Genomic DNA, 20161 nt, shown 5'->3' with positions numbered 1-20161 from the left:
CCCAAGGAAGAGGAAACGAAAGGGAAAGAATATACAAGAAGAAGAAGAAGCAGACACAGGGCAACTTTACCTATACAGTCTTACTTAACCCCAGGACAAACAGACAGACTTACGCGGGAGGGTAGTGGCAGGGGGGAGAAGGTCCAAGCGAATGGTTCAGGCGATGGGATCCCATCCAGGCTCCGAGTCCGCGGTGAAGAACGGCCGGCAGCTTCGCGTGGCGTTGGCGCACGACCGGACCTTTTCATATGCGAGGGCTGGACTCCTGTGTACATAATATGTGCGTCTGCTGCCTCTCTCTCTCTCTCAATGTTCATCAGCGCCTTTCAAACGAGATCATCAATCACCAGGTGCGCTCCGCGTAGTCCGTACTATTCGAGCTCTCCCCACGCAGTCCGTAATCAATGATGCAATCGACGGTCCCCTGCGCAGTCCGTTCAACAACGTGACAATCAATCGAGCTCTCCCCGCGCAGTTCGAACACAATGGCCTCCCCTCGCGCAGTCCGTGAAAGGGCTTGGCGCCTGCGCTTATATAGTGCGCTTAGAAATCAGGCCGCGCCACGCCCACCAGTGAGCTCACCTCAGCCTTGGTTGGTTCACGAGGGCTCACCGGCTCGGCCCCTAACAGGGCCACGCCTCGTTCTGGGCGCTCCGCCCCCTTCTTCTCCGGCTTGACCGCGTACGTAATGGCGTTTGGAGCCAGCGCTAAGGCAAAGGCAAAGGCGCGTACCAATTTGGAGAGAGGCAAGCCGCAAAATGAACGGAACTGAAAAGGACCTATCTTATTTAATTAATGCAACACAGATTCAACAATTGGGAACACAGCCTTAACTAAACACAGACTAAGGAAATAACTGAAAGTTCCTATGGTGTCCTACGTGTTGCTTGTGGACTAACTATGGGTGCGACCTTATTAAATGAAGATAATTATTTACAAGAATTATTATTTACAAGTGAGAGGTTCTCAAAACTGTAACAATATGTATATATATACATATATACTAACAGAAGTACCCGGCATTGCCGGGCGGGGGAGGGGAGGGGGAAAAGAAGGGGAGGGGAATGGGGGGGAGGGGAGGAGAGGGGGGGAGGGGGGAGGAGGAGGGGGAGGGGGATGGGGAGGGGGGAGGGGAGGGGGGAGGGGGAGGGGGAGGGAGAGGGAGAGGGAGAGGGGGAGGGAGAGGGAGAGGGGGAGGGGGGAAGGGGTAGGGGTGAAAGGGAGGGGGAAGGGAGGGGTAGGGGAGGGGGAGGGAGGTAGGGGAGGGGGCGGGGAGGGGGGACGGGGAGGGGGAGGCGGAAGGGGAGGGGGAGGGGGAAGGGGAGAGGGTAGGGTGGAGGGGGGAAGGGTAGGGGGAGGCGGGAGGGGAAGGGGGAGGGGGGAAAGGGAGGGGAGGGGGAAGGGAAGGGGGGAAGGGGATGGGGAAGGGTAGGGGGAGGGGGTAGGGGAAGGGGAGGACGGAGGGGGGAGGGGAGGGAAGGGGAGGGAGAGGGGGGAGGGGGAAGGGGAGGGGAGGAATGGGAGAGCCAGTCAACAATGACGTTGCAGTTCTCATGGGAGGAGAGTAGAACAACAATCGCGACATTGTCCTGCATCTTCGCAACAACAGCACGAAGCGGATTTTGAAGATTCACCGATCCTGTGACGCCCTCCAGTACCGGCGTTGCCGGGCGGGGGAAGGGAGACCCGTACATTCCCAACCCGTACATGCGCCCTCTCGACTCAAGCTCACTCGGACAAAAGCCTCGCACAAATTACACCGTGAAGGCTCAATGGCCATGTCTATGCCACAAATCAAGTACGTGAGCGAGTCTGGCGCACTGAATTGAAAATATATAGAACGCTCATACTCCGTGAAAAATGTAGCCGCCGTGTCGCCATCTTGGTTAACACGACTCGACCAACTTGCTTCGCGGATCTCGTTTGTTTTGAACATGTCCCAGATTTTAAAAGCCAGACAACTGTTAAAATGCCATTTTGTGCGGCAATAAACTACTCCAATCGGTAAAGGAAGGGTTGTGGAAAGACGTTTCACAGCTGTTTCAAAGACGTTTAATTCATATCGCACAAAATCGACAAAAATCGACACGAAACACGATCGCACAAAAGGTGAAAAAAACGCAATTGCTTTTCGCTCTGAATTACGTGCAAACGTGTGATGGAAATCACCATCGCCCAGCATCGCGTGCCAACCAAGATGGCGCCCGGTAGCTGCATCTACACCTATGTGGTGTGAATGGCAATGGTCATTCTATATATTTTCCGTTCAGTGGTCTGGCAGCGAGGATGGAACATCACGTGATCGCTCTGAGCGAATCAGCGAGCTGCTCTGGCACAGGCTGAGATTCCGTGTATAATGTTCCTCGCTGAAATGCGCTGAGGTAAATATGAATAAAAAATATGGATCTCGTCAAATATTTTTAGGTAGGCCATGTCCTTCCCAGGCTCAATGGCCATGTCTATGCCAAATATCAAGCACGTGGGCCTCTCCGTTTAGGAGTCTATCGGTAACACACACACACACACACACACACACACACACACACACACACACACACACACACACACACACACAGCATGTGCGAGATTTCTTATCCATTGGGATAGAGAGGGGCACTCCTCACACTCTGCACATTTTGATTTATATATCCGCCTGATCACTGGTGTCTTCTGCTTTCTTGGTTTGTATTAGCAGAAACAAATATGTGCGTGGCAGACCCATGGACATATCGATCTGGGTCCACACTGACTGGACTCCATGTCGGCAATACTGACCAGATTCAGTCCGGTGTTGTCGGCCACCTAGACCTCCATGAAAAAGGTAGAAAGAGCAGGTGCATTCAGCTTCCTGCTTGGCCACAGTGGAGTGTTTAGCTTTATGCGCAGAATCCAGGAATACTCAGCAAGGGAAAGGCTTCATTATCTTATCCCACAACAATATCAAAAATTAACAACAGCAACGAAGGTGGTAAAAAAATGTTTTTTTATGTAAATATAAATATAGATGAAATGCCACCCAGGGAGGACTTCTGAGTACAAGCACAAAGATAGGCGCAGGTTTATGGGATGGAAGCCAGACCGTCCCATCTGCAATAATGCAGACACACATGGCGCAGTTGTCACACAAGGCTTTTGGACGTCAGCCCAGTTACACAGATCCGATCAATAGATATACTGTATGTACCTTTTTAAAAATTAAGTAATTTATCGAAAAATTAAATAATTAATTGATCAATCAGTAAATCAAAAATTCCCTTTACAGCCAAACACTTGGTCATTGTCGTGTCCAAATATCAGCTTCCTTGCTCAAAAAGTGCCTGAGATATTGCCCAGATGAGAAAGAAAATAATTAAGAAATTAATAAATCGATAATAAGTAAGTAATTAATCAATTAATTGGTAATTAATCAAAAAATAAAAAATGGTGTTTCTGCCAAAGCACTTGTTTGCTATTGTTCCCACATTTCAGCTTGCTAGTTCAAAGGATGGCTCAGGTATCCCACGGACAAACAATAAAATAAACAAACAAACACATAAACAAACAAAAAAAATAACGGAGTGAAAATTGAGTACTCCCTCTTGGCGCGTGTCATCGCCGGGCCCCCTTCAGTGCCCGGTAATGACGTCATGCAGCGCCTGGAGATGGGATAGGGAGGGAGCGGTGTACACTATACAAATAAATGGAGTTAAAATTGAGTACTCCCTCTCGGCGCGTGTCATCGCCAGGCCCCCTTCAGTGCCCGGCGATGACGTCACGCAGCGCCTGGAGATGGAATAGGGAGGGAGAATAGGGAGGGAACAGCTATTTGCACTGGGATTTCACTCGTGATGTTGCCTTTGTAAAGATGTTATGTTTGGTTTATTTAATAATCAACCAAGGACCGTAACTTGAAACATTTACGTCACTATTTAACCCATCAGAGTCGGAACATAAAGCTGGCTGTTCCATTTATTGCGCATTGTTTGAACCTTACCTGGTTAGAACCCATCAAAGCATTACCTATCCACCTCTCCACTCCCTCCTTCCCCTTTATACATCGTATAAACACAATTTCAGGTCTAACTCGGGCCACGGCACTCACTGCCACTTCACCGGTCGTCTCCTGCTTGTGAAAGCCGTAAGCCAGGACGTGAGTGGCCCCGGCCACACTGAGCACGCGTCCCTCGCGTGACCAGGACACCAGCTGCACCGCGAACGGGTCCTCGTCTCCGACTTGGTCTGCTCCTCGTCCGCCGCCTCCCGGCTCAAACAGCTTCCAGCTCTTGAGCTTGCAGAGCAGTTGCATGGTGACTGCGGCGAAGCAGGAGGTGCAGGTCAGTGCAGAGCAAATTAAAAAAGGTTATCCAGAGGAGACCGAGCCCTGTTCGCTTTATGTGATACTAGCAGAAGTACCCGTCGTTGCCGGGCGGGGGAGGGGGTGGGGCAGGGGTGGGGGGGGGGGGGGGGTAGGAGGAAAGGGGAGGGGGAGGAGGGAGGCAGGAGAGGAAGGGGGTTCATATATATGCTGGTGGGTGAATGTGGCTCACGTTTCTGAGTTAACTGTGATGCCGATCAGGAAGAAGAAGAGGCCGTACTACCAAATTCGTGCACTTCCTGAATTGTTTGATTTATTTGTATTCAAATGTCTGGTGACTGTTTTGTATTTATTTATGTGTATAACTGTCATTAATTTAAAAAGGCTTCGGCACGATTGAGCGATCTTTTTTTTTTAACTCCAAAAAATGATCTTTTTCACAATTTTTTGGGGGTTTTCTTTGGCCTAAAACACTCCCAGGCTCACACTGATGAACCTCTGAAAGTTTGACGAAGATCCGTTCAGCCAACTCTGAGAAAAATGGCGACACAGACAGACAGACACACACACACAGACAGACCAACAGCTCTTTTATATAGTAGATAATTTGTTTGTTTTTAACAAAGATATTAGAGAAGGGCAGAACACATGATGGAGACCAAAACTGACTGTGAATGCCACTTGTGGACATCATCAGAATGGGATCGACGGTTGCGTTGCGATGTGATCAAAATGGAATCAAGAACTGGAGATGCATGCTAATAGGGAGCAATCCACAGGGAGTAATGATACCCTTCTGCAACACAAGGTTGCGAGTTCAATGGTTGTGTCGTCCGTTCCAGCAAGCAAGACCTAATTACTGCTACTGAGGCATAAACGCCTCGAGCTCAGGCCTCCTATTTCAAATCCAGGCCACAGTCTGGCAAATTGTAACTCCATTGGGATTCAATGAGAGTTCCAAAAGCTTCCGAGCCAAACATACCTGCCTGCCAGAATGTATTAATGTGGGAATTTGATTTTAAAAAGTGATGATAAAGTTTATGTTGCAGTTACTTCTGTAGGATTATAATCCAAGGAAATGGTTGGAAAAAGTCCTTTAACGTTTGTCGTCTTGGGGACATATATACGTGAGGTTACCCAAAGGGGTAGTTTGGAAAGTTGGAGTGGAAGCGTTCGTTTAATGAGCGACTTATGCTCAGGTGATGCAATCCCATGTACTGATGCAGGTGTGCACTCAAAAGGAACGAAGCGCTGGCGTAGGACTTACTTGCGGATGCATCCCAGAACTTCAGAGAGCCATCCGCATGTCTGAGGGGGACAAAACAAAATGACCGATTGCCAGTAAAAATTAACGAATCCAAAAGAGTCTGCCCGTGAGAAATTCCAAGGCAACCCCGGAGGAACATTTTGGGGAAAGTGCTCACCCGGTGATGATGAGTTCAGGAACGCTGCACGTGCCAATGTCCCAGGTGCCCCCACTGATAGGCCAATCCTGTACAAGATGGCAAACACAAACTACATTCTCACTCATTTCAAACATTTTAACGAGAAACTTTTAAAATGTCTCGGTAAGGGTTAAAAGGTACACCTCAACGCCTCCTGAGAAATAATACCAAAGGTCAAGAGGCTTAGGGAACACCTTGTCTATTTCTGTTGTCGTTTAATGATGGTAAATGTGAAGCGATTGGTATGAATGATGAGGAAAGTATGGGTGGTGGTGGTGAAGACGTTAAGGGGGCAAGGGGAGTGAAGAAAGCAAGACAAAGGGTACATGAAGTGTGCCAGAGTGCAGAGCAGCACCTGCGTACTGTGGTGATGCTTGCGTGCACGTGAACCTGCTGCGTACAACGCCGGGATCACGTGGTCAGGGCAGTCACCAGCGTAAGAGCAACAGGTTACCGGGGATTCGTGGAGATCCATCGGATAGGGGTTTTCAAACACCGGATATCTGATGGAGAACATAAAAGGAGGATAATGACGTCATTGGAAGACCCATAGAGTATCAAGGTCTCATAAACATTATGAGGTTTCCAGACCGGACTCGACCAAGTGGAGTAATTAAAACAAGATCAATAAACTTGGATCAATCTCAGGATGTCACGATCCATCAGATTGTGTCATTATCAAATCTTAAGTCGTTCAAATGAGTCATTCCGCGATTCCCTACAAATCCCTGGAAGGATGTACCCATTTTCTGTGAGGTCCACAATAACTAGGTCTCTCTCCAGCAGCACCACAATGGCATAAGGATCTTGAAAGTCTGTGGGAGGGAATAGACCATTTGGAATGCAAGGCGTAGAACAGTCAGACGGCAATATTACTTTTGTACTCGATTTTAACTTATTCTGTTCAAGTCATTTCCAAAAACTTCAAGTATATCTTGAAAATAAATAAATAAATAATCTGGAGTCACTTATTTTCCCAGAAGCCATTGGTCGGCCTCATTAACGCAGTACGAGGTGGAATCTTCCAGCAGTCACCTCTGGGACTGAGCAAGTGCAGTTCCACAGGGTCACAAATGATGTACCAAATGGTGCAGGTCAATTCTGTTGCTCCATGGATTCTCAAAAACCCATAGGTGTGGTACACGGCAGGCACCAGTGTACAATTATAATTTGCAGGATAGTTTCCATTTGAATCACGACTGTGGCCACAAAGATAGGTCTTCACAACGGATAAAACTACAGAATTCATAAAACACCTTCCCCCATGCAGCGGGCAAGTGCTGTATGTAATTCAATGAAAATCTATATAATAATAGCGTAAGGACTCGACTTTGTTATCCCTTTTACGCCGCACCCTGTGACCCGATGCCCACGGCACTAATGGATTTACGATCTACGAACCGCGCTCTTTGTTTATCACGTACAGCCATGCTCGAAAAATCTGAATTAGCCGACGTTGGGGCCAAAAAGCATCCGATTAACTGCCGATACGACGCCATCTTATGACGCCATCGTATTGGCGTCTGCTGGGCGATGGCGAAGCAAGCCGTCCGCTGATTAGACAGTCGAAGGCGAAAGCAAGCCGTCCACTGAGTGGACAATCCAGAGCATGCATTTGTGCCGGTGTCGGCGATCGTTGTTCATATACGCACTCTTCATTCTCATCTTTCTTCCTAACTCTTACTCGGACAAGCAAATCCCCTATGCCATCCATAATGGTACACTCGATCCATACACCACATCCTCCCTTCCGTGGATGTTCCACGGGTTTCGGCTAGTAAATAAAATAATTATTCTAAATTTCGTACAAAAAGAAATTCCGGAAGTTTAGCACTGTTGATGCAGTCTTATACACCACCTTATATAACATGTCCAAGTACTGCAAAACTGGAGATTTTGGAAACAATAACAAGGTGATTTGTGTTCTACAATGTTCAAGTGTATAATTAAATTTAAATACAACAACGATTGTAAAGGTTTAATAAATAAATTAATTGCGGAAGTTAACCACCATTGATGCTGTGGCTTTTACACCACCTCATCGAACACATTACATAAATCCCTCATTCAAATGGTTTGTGTCCTTTATGACATCCTTAAAAACAGTGTTTCCTGTTTGGAATGATCTTTTTTCGATTCTCAAAAAGATGAACTTATACAAGCGTTACGCCTAGGTTCCCCGTCAGTGAAGTGATGCGACTTGACAAAGTGGAAGACGTAAGGCGGCCATCTTGGATTTTGATGTAGGGACCCAATTTTCAATAGCGTTCTTCCTTATACATAGATACACCCACATACCAGATTAGAAGTTGGTACTTCGCTTATTTTTCAAGATATTCCGCTCACAAGGATCAGACATACATGGCGGCGGCTATCTTGGATTTTGACGTGGCGACCCAATTTTCAATAGGGTTCTTCCTTATGCCTAGATACACCCACACACCAGATTATAAGTTGGTACTTCACTTATTTTTCAAGATATTCATCTCACAAGGTTCAGACATACATGGAGGCGGCCGTCTTGGATTTTGACGTGGCGACCCAATTTTCAATAGCGTTCTTCCTTATGCCTAGATACACCCACACACCAGATTAGAAGTTGGTACTTCGCTTATTTTTCAAGATATTCATCGCACAAGGTTCAGACATACATGGCGGTGGCCATCTTGGATTTTGACGTGGCGACCCAAGTTTCAATAGCGTTCTTCCTTGTGCCTAGATACACCCACACACCAAATTAGAAGTTGGTACTTCGCTTCTTTTTCAAGATATTCAGCTCACAATGTTCAGACAGACATGGCATCAGACATACATAGCGGCGGCCATCTTGGATTTTGACGTGGGTTGCACCCACACACCAAATTCGAATGCGGTCCTTCGCTTACGCACGCATGCATGCCCGCACGGACGGACGGACGGGAAAATCATAGTCCCCCTTTCGCTCCGTGGTGCGACGGGGGACAAAAATGGGTGTGTGTCAGTCTGTCCATCCGTCCGTCCATTGACTTTTTGTTATTTTTGCTACTCCTCCCTTATCACGTCGCTGATTGTCATGAAACATGACATGTATACAAGGTGGCAGCCCACAATCACTCAGGATTGCATTTTTCGATTTCAGATCACGGAGGCTTCCAGTGGGGGTGAAGGGGGGTTACTTCCTGAAACTTCGGATCCCTTATACTCGACCGAAACAACATACAGCCCTTATAATCGATGGTCTGCACGATCGCTCGGTCTTAGATTTTTCAATTTTGAATCAGGGTGCCTCTCAGGGGGTTCCCCAAAATCCCAGGGGGGTTCAGCAGAGGTCTGAACTATAGCCTCAAGAGGTGACCAGCAGCCCATTTGCGGCTGTTTATCAATTTTATTTGACGCCAAGTAGGCAGACAGAGTAGAAAAATCATCTCACTCCTCTCTACGCATGTGCGATCGAGCCAAATTCAGAGCCAAAGTAGGGTAAACCACAGGTTTGTTTTCCAATTAATGTTTTCATTCGTGTTCAAAATATACACAAAGAATTAAGTTAAGCACCCCCCCCGTTTTTTTACAACCTCGCACATTACAAGTTTGTTGTCGTCAAAACAGTGTAATATACCCATGATATTGCTATATTTTCTGGAGAAGTGATATTATGGTCACATAAAAACATAACAATCATGCCGTTTTCATTATTTTATTCTGAATAATTTAAGGTGAAATTTTTTGGGAATTTTAGGCATATTTTCACCTCAATTTAAGTATGGAGCTATAGGTCCATCACGGACAGTGTGGATGACGTTTATGTTTTCTAACGTACAGGCATTGTTCTGAGAAGACCTCTAGCGATCTTTGCGTCAATAACGTGTGTAGGACCCACGTGATCGGATCACTACTCAACCCAACTCAACCCTACGAGTGCACTCATCTGCATTTCATCAATGGATAATTGCTAATGTCATACCAATCATTATTTGATCTCACATACCTTAGAATATATGCCAATGTATACATATACACAAAGAATATATATTAGGGGGTGCTTACCTTAATTCGTTGTGTAGGGGTGCTTAACTTAATTCTTTGTGTATATAACATTCAATGGAAATAAGTTGTTCCTCGATCACAAACTGATGTTTGTGGACAGACAGATGGACGGACGGCCAGACAGAAGTGAACCAAATGTTTAACTCCACTTTTCACTTCGCGTGTGCGGGGTGATGAGGATATCAGCTTATGACAAGTAAAACATGGCTTCGCGATATCCAAAATATACACATTGATACCATTGAAGGCAAAACGACCCTCGGATCCAGGATGTTCAACACCTTTGTTGAGGGACTAACAAAAGGCAGGAATGAAGTAGTTTGTCCAGGACACCTGCGGGGTAGGGCGACTCGCAGAGTGTAAGGAAGTCCACGATGGGAGACTCCATCTCGAGCACGACAAGAGAACGGCCACGTATCACTGAAACACAGGACGCGGTACCGCCGACTCCACCCCAGAATATGGTAAATGGATCCCTGGTGGGTATGGGGAGTAAGGAAGAAGAAACATTGATGATTGATGGTGGAACAGAGCGACTGTTGCAGTTCATTGTTTGACCCAAAGTAATTTCAAGTGGAATATTATAAACTGTCTGATGCCGACATTCCATCACAACTGATGAAAATGTTTTTTTTTTGTTTGTTTTTTTTTAATACAGAATCGAGGCTCGTGAAGGAGCTAACATTTATTTCACAAACAAATCAAGCAGACAAACAAAATATATAAAAAGAGGGAGCAGAAGACAAGATGGGGAGAGAAGGGGAAGCACACAAACACAACATTTGAGAGCAGGGAGATGTGTGGGAGGGAGAGGGCTTGGGGGGAGGAGGCGTGGGAAGGGGGGGGGTGGGAGAAGTATAAAACACAAGGACACCAAGGACTTCCAGGACAGAAGTTGGTATTTCAAAAAAGTGGATTTGGGGTGAAATTGGCGGGGGTAGAAAAGATCAAGGTTTTGGATGTGGGAAGATAAGAGATGGTGGTGAACAGCTGTTTTAAAGACCTGGAGGGTGGAGTGGGATTGAAGAGAGTGAGGGAGTTTGTTCCAGAGGCGGGAGAAAAGAGGAATGAAGGAGTGAAGGTGAGCAGAGAGTCTCGATTTTGGCAGTTTAACCATAAGAGGGTTGCAGGCAGATCTTGTGCGACCTGTAGGAATATTTGGGGGACAGAGCCCAGAGAGAGCTGGGGGGGCAAGGCCAGAGAGGAGTCGGGAGAAGACGGAAAGACCACCAACCTGCCTGCGGTGAGTGAGTGAAAGGCCCTTGGAGTTAGCTTCATCGCGGGAGATTCCAATGATTCTGAACGCTTTGGTTTCAACAGCGTGAAGACGAGCTCGGTGTGAGGCAGGAGCACCAGCCCAGAGGGGAGAGCAGTATTCCATTGAGCTGCGGATGAAAGCCTTGTATGTGGTGAGGAGCTCAGGTGTGACAAGGAAGGACTTCGCACGACGGAGGATGCCCAGTCGGCAACTGGCTTTGGAGGCTAGATTTGAAATGTGGTTTTCCCAGGAAAGATCATGGCAGATAGTGAGACCCAAAGCTTGAGTGACAGAACTTCTTGGAGAGGATTATTCAGAAAGTGGATGGGAGGGTTGTCCAGTCGGTATTTTCGGAGAGACATCGTAAGAGTGTGAGATTTGTCAGGACTGAAAAACATGTTTCACTTGTTTGCCCAGTCTGTGATTTTGTCCAGGTCTGCAGAGAGTGAGGAGGCTGCAGACTGCCGATCTGAGGGATGAGGAATGGAGCGACAGAGAGTAGAGCCATCAGCAAAGAGATAGAGAGGATTTTCTAGAGAGTCAGAGAGATCATTGATGAAGATCAGAAAAAGCACAGGGCCCAGAACACTGCCTTGGGGAACTCCAGCCTGAACAGGAAGAGGAGATGAGAGAAACCCATTCAGGGCCACACGTTGACTACGACTAGAGAGGAAGTCCGCCAGCCATGCGTGGAGATTTTCCATGGATACCAAAGGAGGAGAGTTTGGTGAGCAGAGCGGGGTGCCAGACCGTATCGAAGGCACGTGATATGTCAAGGGAGACAGCTCTAATTTCCTGTTTGGCATTGAGGACCTCCATCCATTGTTGAGAAAGCAGAAGCAGCATGTCCAGAGTAGAGTGACCAGGTCTGAAACCAAATTGATGATCAGAGATCAAGCCATTGGAGAAGAGGAAAGATGTCATATCCAAAGCAATGATGGATTCCATGACTTTGCTGATAATTGGGAGAAGGCTGATTGGTCTGCAGTTGCAAGGATCTGTTTTTGCACCTTTTTTGTGCAACGCGGTGATGTTGGCTGATTTCCAAGCAGATGGCAGATGACCTTGAGCAAAAGAGGGTGAAGAGAACAGAGGGAGAGGGAGTGAAAGAGCGGAAGAACAGGATTTTAGGACCCGTGGGCTGATGCCGTCAGGTCCAGTTGCAGAATCAGAGTCGAGGGTTGACAGAAACTTTTCCACCTTGTCAGGAGGAAAGGACACATAACCCAGGAGCAGGTGGGTACGACTGGGTACGGTGGGTACAGAGAGGGATGGTTTGGGACACAAGATTTAGAGGCAAACACCGAGTTGAGGCATTCAGCTTTTTCACGTGCGGAGTCAGCCGTGTAGCCCTTTGAGGTGAGGGAGGGGAAACAAACACCAGAAACAGATTTGACCAGACGCCACCAGGATTTGGAAGAGGGAGACAGATAAGAGAGTTCGGTCTTGAGAATGGAGAGATATTGTTTCCTGGCTCTCCTGAGGGTGGACACACACTTGTTTCGGGCTTTGTGAAAGGAAATGAGATTTCCTTCCGTTGGATTTGCTTTCCAGGAGACGAATTTAATGGAAATTGTTATTGTTGTGCTCATTCTCTTTTTCTCTCTCTTTTTCTTCTTTCTCTTTCTCTTTCTCTTTCTCTTTCTCTTTCTCTTTCTCTTTCTCTTCTTCTCTTTCTCTCTTTCTCTTTCTCTCTCTCTCTCTCTCTCTCTCTCTCTCTCTCTCTCTCTCTCTCTCTCTCTCTCTCTCTCTCTCTCTCTCTCTCTCTCTCTCTCTCTCTCTCTCTCTCTCTCTCTCTCTCTCTCTCTCTCTCTCTCTCTCTCTCTCTCTCTCTCTCTCTCTCTCTCTCTCTCTCTCTCTCTCTCTGGACCTGACAGGATGACCGAGAGGTGTGCGCACCCACCCACGAGCTGTCGCCTGGGTTTGAATCCAGACCCAGCTATGAACTGACATCCTGGTGTTTGGCTTCATCGGATGGATGCTAAACAGGGGCCCCATCTACCAGCATTAGTTGGGAGACATTAAAGATCTCACGTTGTTCTTCTTGAAGAGAGGCAAATTATCTCTGACACCCTGAACCTTCACATCAAGTTTCACTATTTGCTATCTCAGAGTGTGGTTGCTGTCTGGGCAGAAGCTTCCACAATATAAACAAATTGATCACGTGACCACGTTTCACGGCACAGCCATCTTCGGATATGAAGGGTAACCAATACTATTTTATATTTAAGTCTGTGTTAATTACAGGTGCACAATGGCTGTTTGGGGAACTTTGTAAGGTAAAACATGGCTTTGATTGTTTGAAGGTTCTTTCTCTTTTGACTATAACATAAAAACTCCATTCCTCCGAGGCAGCATACATGGCATCACGTGCTGTTTGAGCTTTGTGTGAATCTTTCCTCCTCAGGTCCCCCTTCACAGGGCTCCTGCAGGTAAATGAGCCATTAAGACGTGAAGAACGAGCCATGGTTGGGAGTAAAATAGACTTTGTTGAAATTTGATTGTTTAACCAATCACATCATCTTTTGGATCTGTCTTAGTTTTCAGGCCCACTGGGGCTTTCGAGACATGTGTACATTTTCTGCTACAATTATTCATTGTATAGCCACAAAGATGCCGAGAGAACGAACATACCTGTAAAAAAGGTACGTGGGTGGAGATTCCATAATTCGTGTGATCATATCCCTGATCTTGAGAGCGGAAGTTAGTGTCGGAGAACACCGAGATGGTGGTCCATATAGATTCTAGGACATCGATACACTAAAACGATCTACCATAGAATCATGTCCCTTTGTCTGTGTATTTTAATCTTCTTGTTCTCCAGCACAGGAAGGAGCAAGGGGAGAAGAAATGTTCTCCAAGATGGGGAAATAAAGCAAGACAATCATGAGGCTTCCCTTGACACCCCACGTCATCGTATGGGATCAAAACTGTATAACTAGGGAGAGATAACCAATCAGCTTCTATCGACACCTCACGATTGTCATGGGGACCGCAAGGCTAACCCCCGCTCTAGCAGGGAAAATGGCCTTAAAATGCGTGGTGTTGTTGTTGTTGTTGTTGTTGTCTCTGTGGCATCATTGCAATAACCCACTTGGTTTTCGACATATTAAGGGCAAGATGGCACCAAGTAGTTCCTGCAGGAAGCAACTCATTTTGGTTACACATGTTTCAATTCAACTACCAGCCTCATCCATGACATCACCAAAGTATAGTTTAGAGGTAAATGAAAACATCCTTATCAGTCTGAGGCATAACCGTGCTCCATTTCAATTCCCAGAATGATTAGTACCTTGAAAATTGTGGTGGCACAACCAAGGCCAAAACAAACAACCTGCTCCACACTTTGACTAGCATAACGATCCCTGGTGTGGTGGTGGAGAAGGTCCATCTTCCCATTTACAGGACTTACCCTGCACGGCAGCTCTTATGCTCCACTTTGATGATGGGTCCACAGGCCTCACACTTCTTGCCATCTTTCATTGCCTTTTCTGTGGGTCGTAGGGGCACAGCATGGACCATAGCACCACGGCGAGATTAAACATTCATGGTGACATGACCACAACACCATGATTTACTATTCTTGTTCATCTCCAATGAGTTTAAACTAAACATTTGAACACCCTGAGCTCCGAACAAAAGAAGAGGTACTGCTTCTGTGTAATTGTTGAAGTACTTCTCTAAAGGGTTTGCGTGTTGCCCTCACTGTGCGGGGTGGTGACCAGCGTAGGCCGAGCGGAGTTCTTCACAGACCACGTGGTGAGGCTCCCGTCGGCATGACCGCACAGAAACTGCTTTCCGTCTTGCTGCCAAGCGACCGAGAAAGTGTTCTGCAGCACAAGTCGAGAGTATGAAGGCCAGCGATCCCCTGAACAAGCCTTTTTTTATATACAAAGCCAAGGCTCATGGAAGAGCTGGAACACAGAACGTATCGAGATACAACAGCACAGAAGAAAGAGAAGAAAGAAAAGGGGAAATGCCAACAGCTGGGCGGAGGCACAAAGTTGATGGAAACGAACAACAAGGGAACAACAAGGTAAGGCTGAGGAGTAGGGGATAATGCAGGGATCGATGAGATGGATACAGAAGTAAATTCTTAGGATGGAAACACTGGGAAATTGTGGGGGGTGAGGGAGAGAGAATGGGAGGGGACATGGTTTCACAGGAGTAGAAAATATCATGGTTTTGGATAGGGGCAATCTGATATGGTGGTCAACAACTATATTGAAGACCTGGAGGGAGGAATGAGATTGAAGAGAATGTGGAGATTGCTTCCAAAGAAGGGAAAAATAACTTATGGGTGAAGGTGAGTAGTGGTTCTGGATTTATGTAGTTACACGAGAAGGGGGTTGATGGTGGACCACGAGACCACGTGAGTACGAGAAGGGGGTTGATGGTGGACCATGTGTGCACAAGAAGAGGGTTCGTGGTTGACCATGTGTGCACACGAAGGGGGTTGATGATGGACCATGTGCACACGAGAAGGTGGTTGGTGGTGGCCCATGTGCGCACGAGAAGGGGGTTGATGGTGGGCCATGTGTGCACAAGAAGGCGGTTGATGGTGGACCATGTGCGCACAAGAAGAGGGTTCGTGGTTGACCATGTGTGCACGAGAAGGGCTTTGATGGTGGACCACGTGTGCACGAGAAGCGGATTGGTGGTGGACCATGTGCGCATGAGAAGGGGGTTGGTGGTGGACCATGTGCGCACGAGAAGGGGGTTGATAGTGAACCACATGTGCATGAGAAGTGGGTTGGTGATGAACCACATGTGCATGAGAAGTGGGTTGGTGATGAACCACATGTGCATGAGAAGTGGGTTGGTGATGAACCACGTGCACACGAGAAGGGGGTTGGTGGTGGACCATGTGTGCACGAGAAGTGGGTTGGTGGTGGACCACATGTGCATGAGAAGGGGGTTCATGGTGGACCACATGTGCACGAGAAGGGGGTTCATGGTGGACCACATGTGCACGAGAAGAGGGTTAATGGTGGACCACGTGCGCCCTGAAGAAACCTGGATGGGATAAAGCACATAGAGGGAGGTGGGTGCAAAACCAGAAACGAGGTGGTAAAAGACAGATAGACCACCGACCTCTCTGCAGTGGTGAAGTAAAAGCCCTGTAGCCTCCGCTTCATCACAGGAGATTCCAATGATCTTGAAGGCCTTGGTTTCCACTGCATCAAGCAGAGCAAGATATGAGGTAGGGGAGCCAACCCAGAGGGGAGGGCAGTATTCCATCAAGCTGTGAATGAAGGCCTTGTAGGTGGGATAGGAGTTCAGCTGTGCCAAGGAAGGACTTTGTATGACGGAGGATGCCCAGCGGCTGGCTTTGGAGGTCAAATTTCAAATATGGATCGCCTGAGAAAGATCATGACTGAAAGTGAGACCCAGGAGTTTGAATGACTGAATTTCCTCAAGAGGATTGTTTTCAAAAGTAGACGGGAGGGTTTGCCAGACGGTCATTTGAGAGAGAAATAGTGAGAGTGTTAGATCTGTCAGGATTGAAAGACATGTTCCACATGTTTGATCAGCTTGTGATTTTGTTTAAGTTTCTGAAGAGCTGTAAGAGGCTGCTGCCCACCTGTCGGAAGGATCAGGGATGTTACGGCAGAGGGTGGAGTCATCAGTAATAATAATAATAATGAAGGAGTCTTATATAGCCCCATCAAGCAGAGTAAACTACCCTCATGGCGCTTTACATTATCATGCGAACGCACACACACAAACATACACACACACAGACACACCTTCACTCTTGCCCTATTCCTCTCCCTCCCCATTCAAAACCCACAGATGTGTACTCCCCTTCCTCCTCTCCTCCCTCCCCCGCACATGTACACAGACATACTCTCGATCTCTGTCCCACCTCAAACCAAAGGGAAAACAGGACTTAGACTTTGAAAGACTTGTGAAACAGATAGGTTTTGAGGGAGGTTTTAAAGGCAGGAAGAGAGTCAACATGTCGAACAGAGGAAGGCAAGTCATTCCAGAGCAGAGGTGCAGCAAAGGAAAAGGATTTCTCGCCAAACGACCTGGTGCTGGTGCGCGGCGGCTCTAAGGTCATAGAGTCGTCGCTTGAATGAAGCCGTCGCCGAGGTTCATAGAGAGTGAGCAAATCGGAGAGATAGTGAGGTCCCGCTCCACACAATGATTTATAACATAGTGTGCAAATTTTGTATTGCACACGAGCAGAGACAGGCAGCCAGTGTAAAGATTCAAGAAGCGGAGTAACATGGTCAGACTTCTTCGCCTTACAGACAAGACGAGCGGCAGAGTTTTGAACCTTTTGTAACTTATCCAAGAGAAACTGAGGGCAGCCAGCATACAAAGAATTACAATAGTCTAGCCTTGAGAGGACAAGGGCACAGACCAGAGTTAGAGCAGCTTGAGGAGTAAGAAAGTGGCGAATGGATGCGATCTTTCGCAGCTGAAAGTATGCTGATTTGCAAGTTTGAAGTACTTGCTTGGAAAATGTCATGTTACAGTCGAAAACCACACCAAGGTTCTTGGCCGACGAAACAAAGTTTACATCGGTTTCACCAACATGAATAGTGGTAGGAAGTGAACATTGTAGAGGACATCTGTGCGATCTTACAATCATAGACTCTGTTTTAGCATCGTTCAGCTGAAGTTTGTTTTGGGTCATCCACGCCTTCACGTCGGCAATACAACCTTCTAACACTTCAACAGTGGGCACGATTTGTTGAATCGTGCTTCCTTTGTACAGCTGATTGTCGTCCGCAAAGGTGTGGTGATCAACTGAATGTCTGGCAACAAGATCAAATAGAGGCTGAGTGTACAAAAGAAAGAGGATAGGTCCCAGGACTGAGCCCTGGGGAACGCCAAAGGAAAGCGGAGAAGGGGCTGATTTCTGGCCATTGACAAAAACTGTTTGCACTCTATCAGTAAGATAGGACATCAGCCAAGAAAGGGGAGTACCAGTTATACCAAATGTGATTTCAAGACGACGAATTAAGACACTATGGTCAATCGTGTCAAAGGCGGCAGACAAGTCTAAAAGAGCAAGAACGGAAACCTTACCACAGTCAAGAGAGGTCAGAAGATCATTGGTTATACTTAGGAGAGCGGTCTCGGTGCTATGGCCTGGTCTATATGCCTACTGGTGAGAATTGAAAAGATTATTTGAAACTACATGGTCATTCATCTGTGATAGCACAATTCTTTCTGTGATCTTTGACAGGAAAGACAGGTTAGAGATAGGACGGTAAGTAGATAGAGGATTTTCCAAAGAGTCAGAGAGATTATTGATGAAGATGAGGAATCGGACTGGGCCTAGAACACTGCCTTGAGGCACTCCAGCCTTGACAGGGAGAGGAGATTAAAGGATTATGTTGCGATCCACAGGTTAGCGAGGAGAGTAGAGGAAGTCAGTAAGACATGTGTGTAGTTGGTCTTGGATGCCATAGGCAGAGAGTTTGGAGAGCAAGGCAGGATGCAAACAATTGAAAGCTTGAGACATGTCTATAGAGATGGCCCAGACCATATGTCTGACTGAGGGTTTGTTGAGGATTGCCAGAACCTTCTCCGCCTTTTCAGGTGCAAAAGACACAGAGTCCAACTGCATTTGGGTACGACTGGGACAGATGGGTACTGAGAGTGAGGGGTTGGGGACATTAGATTTGCAAGCATTCACATAATTGAGGCTTTCGGTCTTCTCATTAGCAGAGTTGGCTGTGGTTCCATTTGAAGTGAGGGAAAGGATGGAAGGGGAGCAAACACCAGAGACTGACTTGACAAGGTGCTACAACGTTGTAGCAGAGGGATACACGTTTGAAAGTTCAATCCCGTGGTTGGACAGATGTTGCTTCCTGGCTCTCCTGAGAGTGGACACACACTTGTTGCAGGCTTTTGTGAATGATCAGGATACTTTTGGTTGGATTGACCTTTCAGGTGGAGAATGAAGGGCTGAGTGGTTAAAGGTTTGTCATAGGCAGAGAGTTGTCCATGTTGTCTTTGTTTTCACAGATTTTGTCCATGTTGTGTCAGAGATGCAGATGGAGTCGTCACGGTTTGGAGGACTCACCACAAGATTCCGTGTACCATGGACGGGAGGAAGGGTACGACAACTGAAGATGAGAAGGGATAAGTCTGTGCATGAGAGAGAGCAGTTTACTTTGGAAGAATTCCCAGGAAGGGTTGATGTCAGAGGCAGTAGAGATGGGAGACCAGTCCAGATGATTGATGGCTGCTTGATGTCCCTGCCAGTCAGCCTGAGTGAAATGCCAGACTCGTCAGCGCAGAGGTTGTTCTCCGAGAATGGCGAGAGAGACACTGACCTTCACAAACACATGATCAGATGAACCAATTGGAGCAGAGGAAGAGCACGATACATTGGCGGGAAAATTGGATTCAGCAAATCCAGAAGAGAGGGTTTGCCATTGGGTGAAATCCAGGGTGGAAAGTTCACAGATCGAGTCGGTCCATTGAAGTCACAGAAGTCCTTTGCTGAAGTTCCATGGCTGGTGAGAGAGGTTCCGACACCGAGCCAATTAACTTGGTGACAACTGAAATCCCCACATATGAGGAAGAGAGAGTTGGGATGAGTTGTTAAGATTTGGTCAATGTTGGCGGAGAGAGATGTAGATGGAAAATCGTCGCTGTAGGGAGGACGGAATAATTCACAGGAGAAAAAGAGGTGGGATCAGAGGGGAAGGTGCAGCCAGAGGTACTCCTGGGGTTTGGGAGGTATATAACCAGTACACAGAGAGTGAGAAATGGATTGGGTAAGAAGACGAGAGGAGCAGGAGATAGGGGAAGCAGTGAGGGGACAGGAGATAGAGGAAGTCAAGTGGGGGCAGAATGTGGGGGAAGCAGTAAGGGGACAGGAGATAGGGGAAGTCAAGAGGGGGCAGAAAGTGGGGAAAGCAGTGAGGGGACAGGAGATAGGGGAAGTCAAGAGGGGGAAGAATGTGGGGGAAGCAGTGAGGGGACAGGAGATAGGGGAAGCAGTGAGGGGACAGGAGGGGGCAGAATGTGGGGGAAGCAGTGAGGGGACAGGAGATAGGGGAAGTCAAGAGGGGGCAGAATGTGGGGGAAGCAGTGAGGGGACAGGAAATAGGGGAAGTCAAGAGGGGGCAGGACGTGGGGGAAGCAGTGAGGGGACAGGAGATAAGGGAA

The 20161-nt window shown here is 47.3% G+C and overlaps 1 protein-coding gene across 2 annotated transcripts in view; it reads right to left on the bottom strand.

Annotated features, from left to right (window-relative positions):
• Positions 1–20161, bottom strand: part of LOC137427185 (syntaxin-binding protein 5) — a 331945-nt gene that overhangs the window by 115164 nt on the left and 196620 nt on the right. For both annotated transcript variants that reach the window (XM_068116437.2, XM_068116439.2), the window contains exons 8-15: positions 14727–14850; positions 14433–14511; positions 10096–10238; positions 6482–6554; positions 6095–6242; positions 5719–5786; positions 5562–5602; positions 4082–4290 (exon numbers count right to left, since the gene is read on the bottom strand). In XM_068116437.2, the coding sequence (XP_067972538.2) occupies positions 4082–4290; positions 5562–5602; positions 5719–5786; positions 6095–6242; positions 6482–6554; positions 10096–10238; positions 14433–14511; positions 14727–14850 (885 nt within the window). The remainder of the gene's footprint in view (positions 1–4081; positions 4291–5561; positions 5603–5718; positions 5787–6094; positions 6243–6481; positions 6555–10095; positions 10239–14432; positions 14512–14726; positions 14851–20161) is intronic.

The sequence above is a fragment of the Myxine glutinosa genome, chromosome 5 (assembly GCF_964187855.1).
Source record: "Myxine glutinosa chromosome 5, kmMyxGlut1.1, whole genome shotgun sequence".
NCBI classification, from domain to species: Eukaryota; Metazoa; Chordata; class Myxini; order Myxiniformes; family Myxinidae; genus Myxine; species Myxine glutinosa.
Note: the sequence above shows the minus strand (reverse complement) of the source record. Positions and strands in the feature narration are given on the sequence as shown.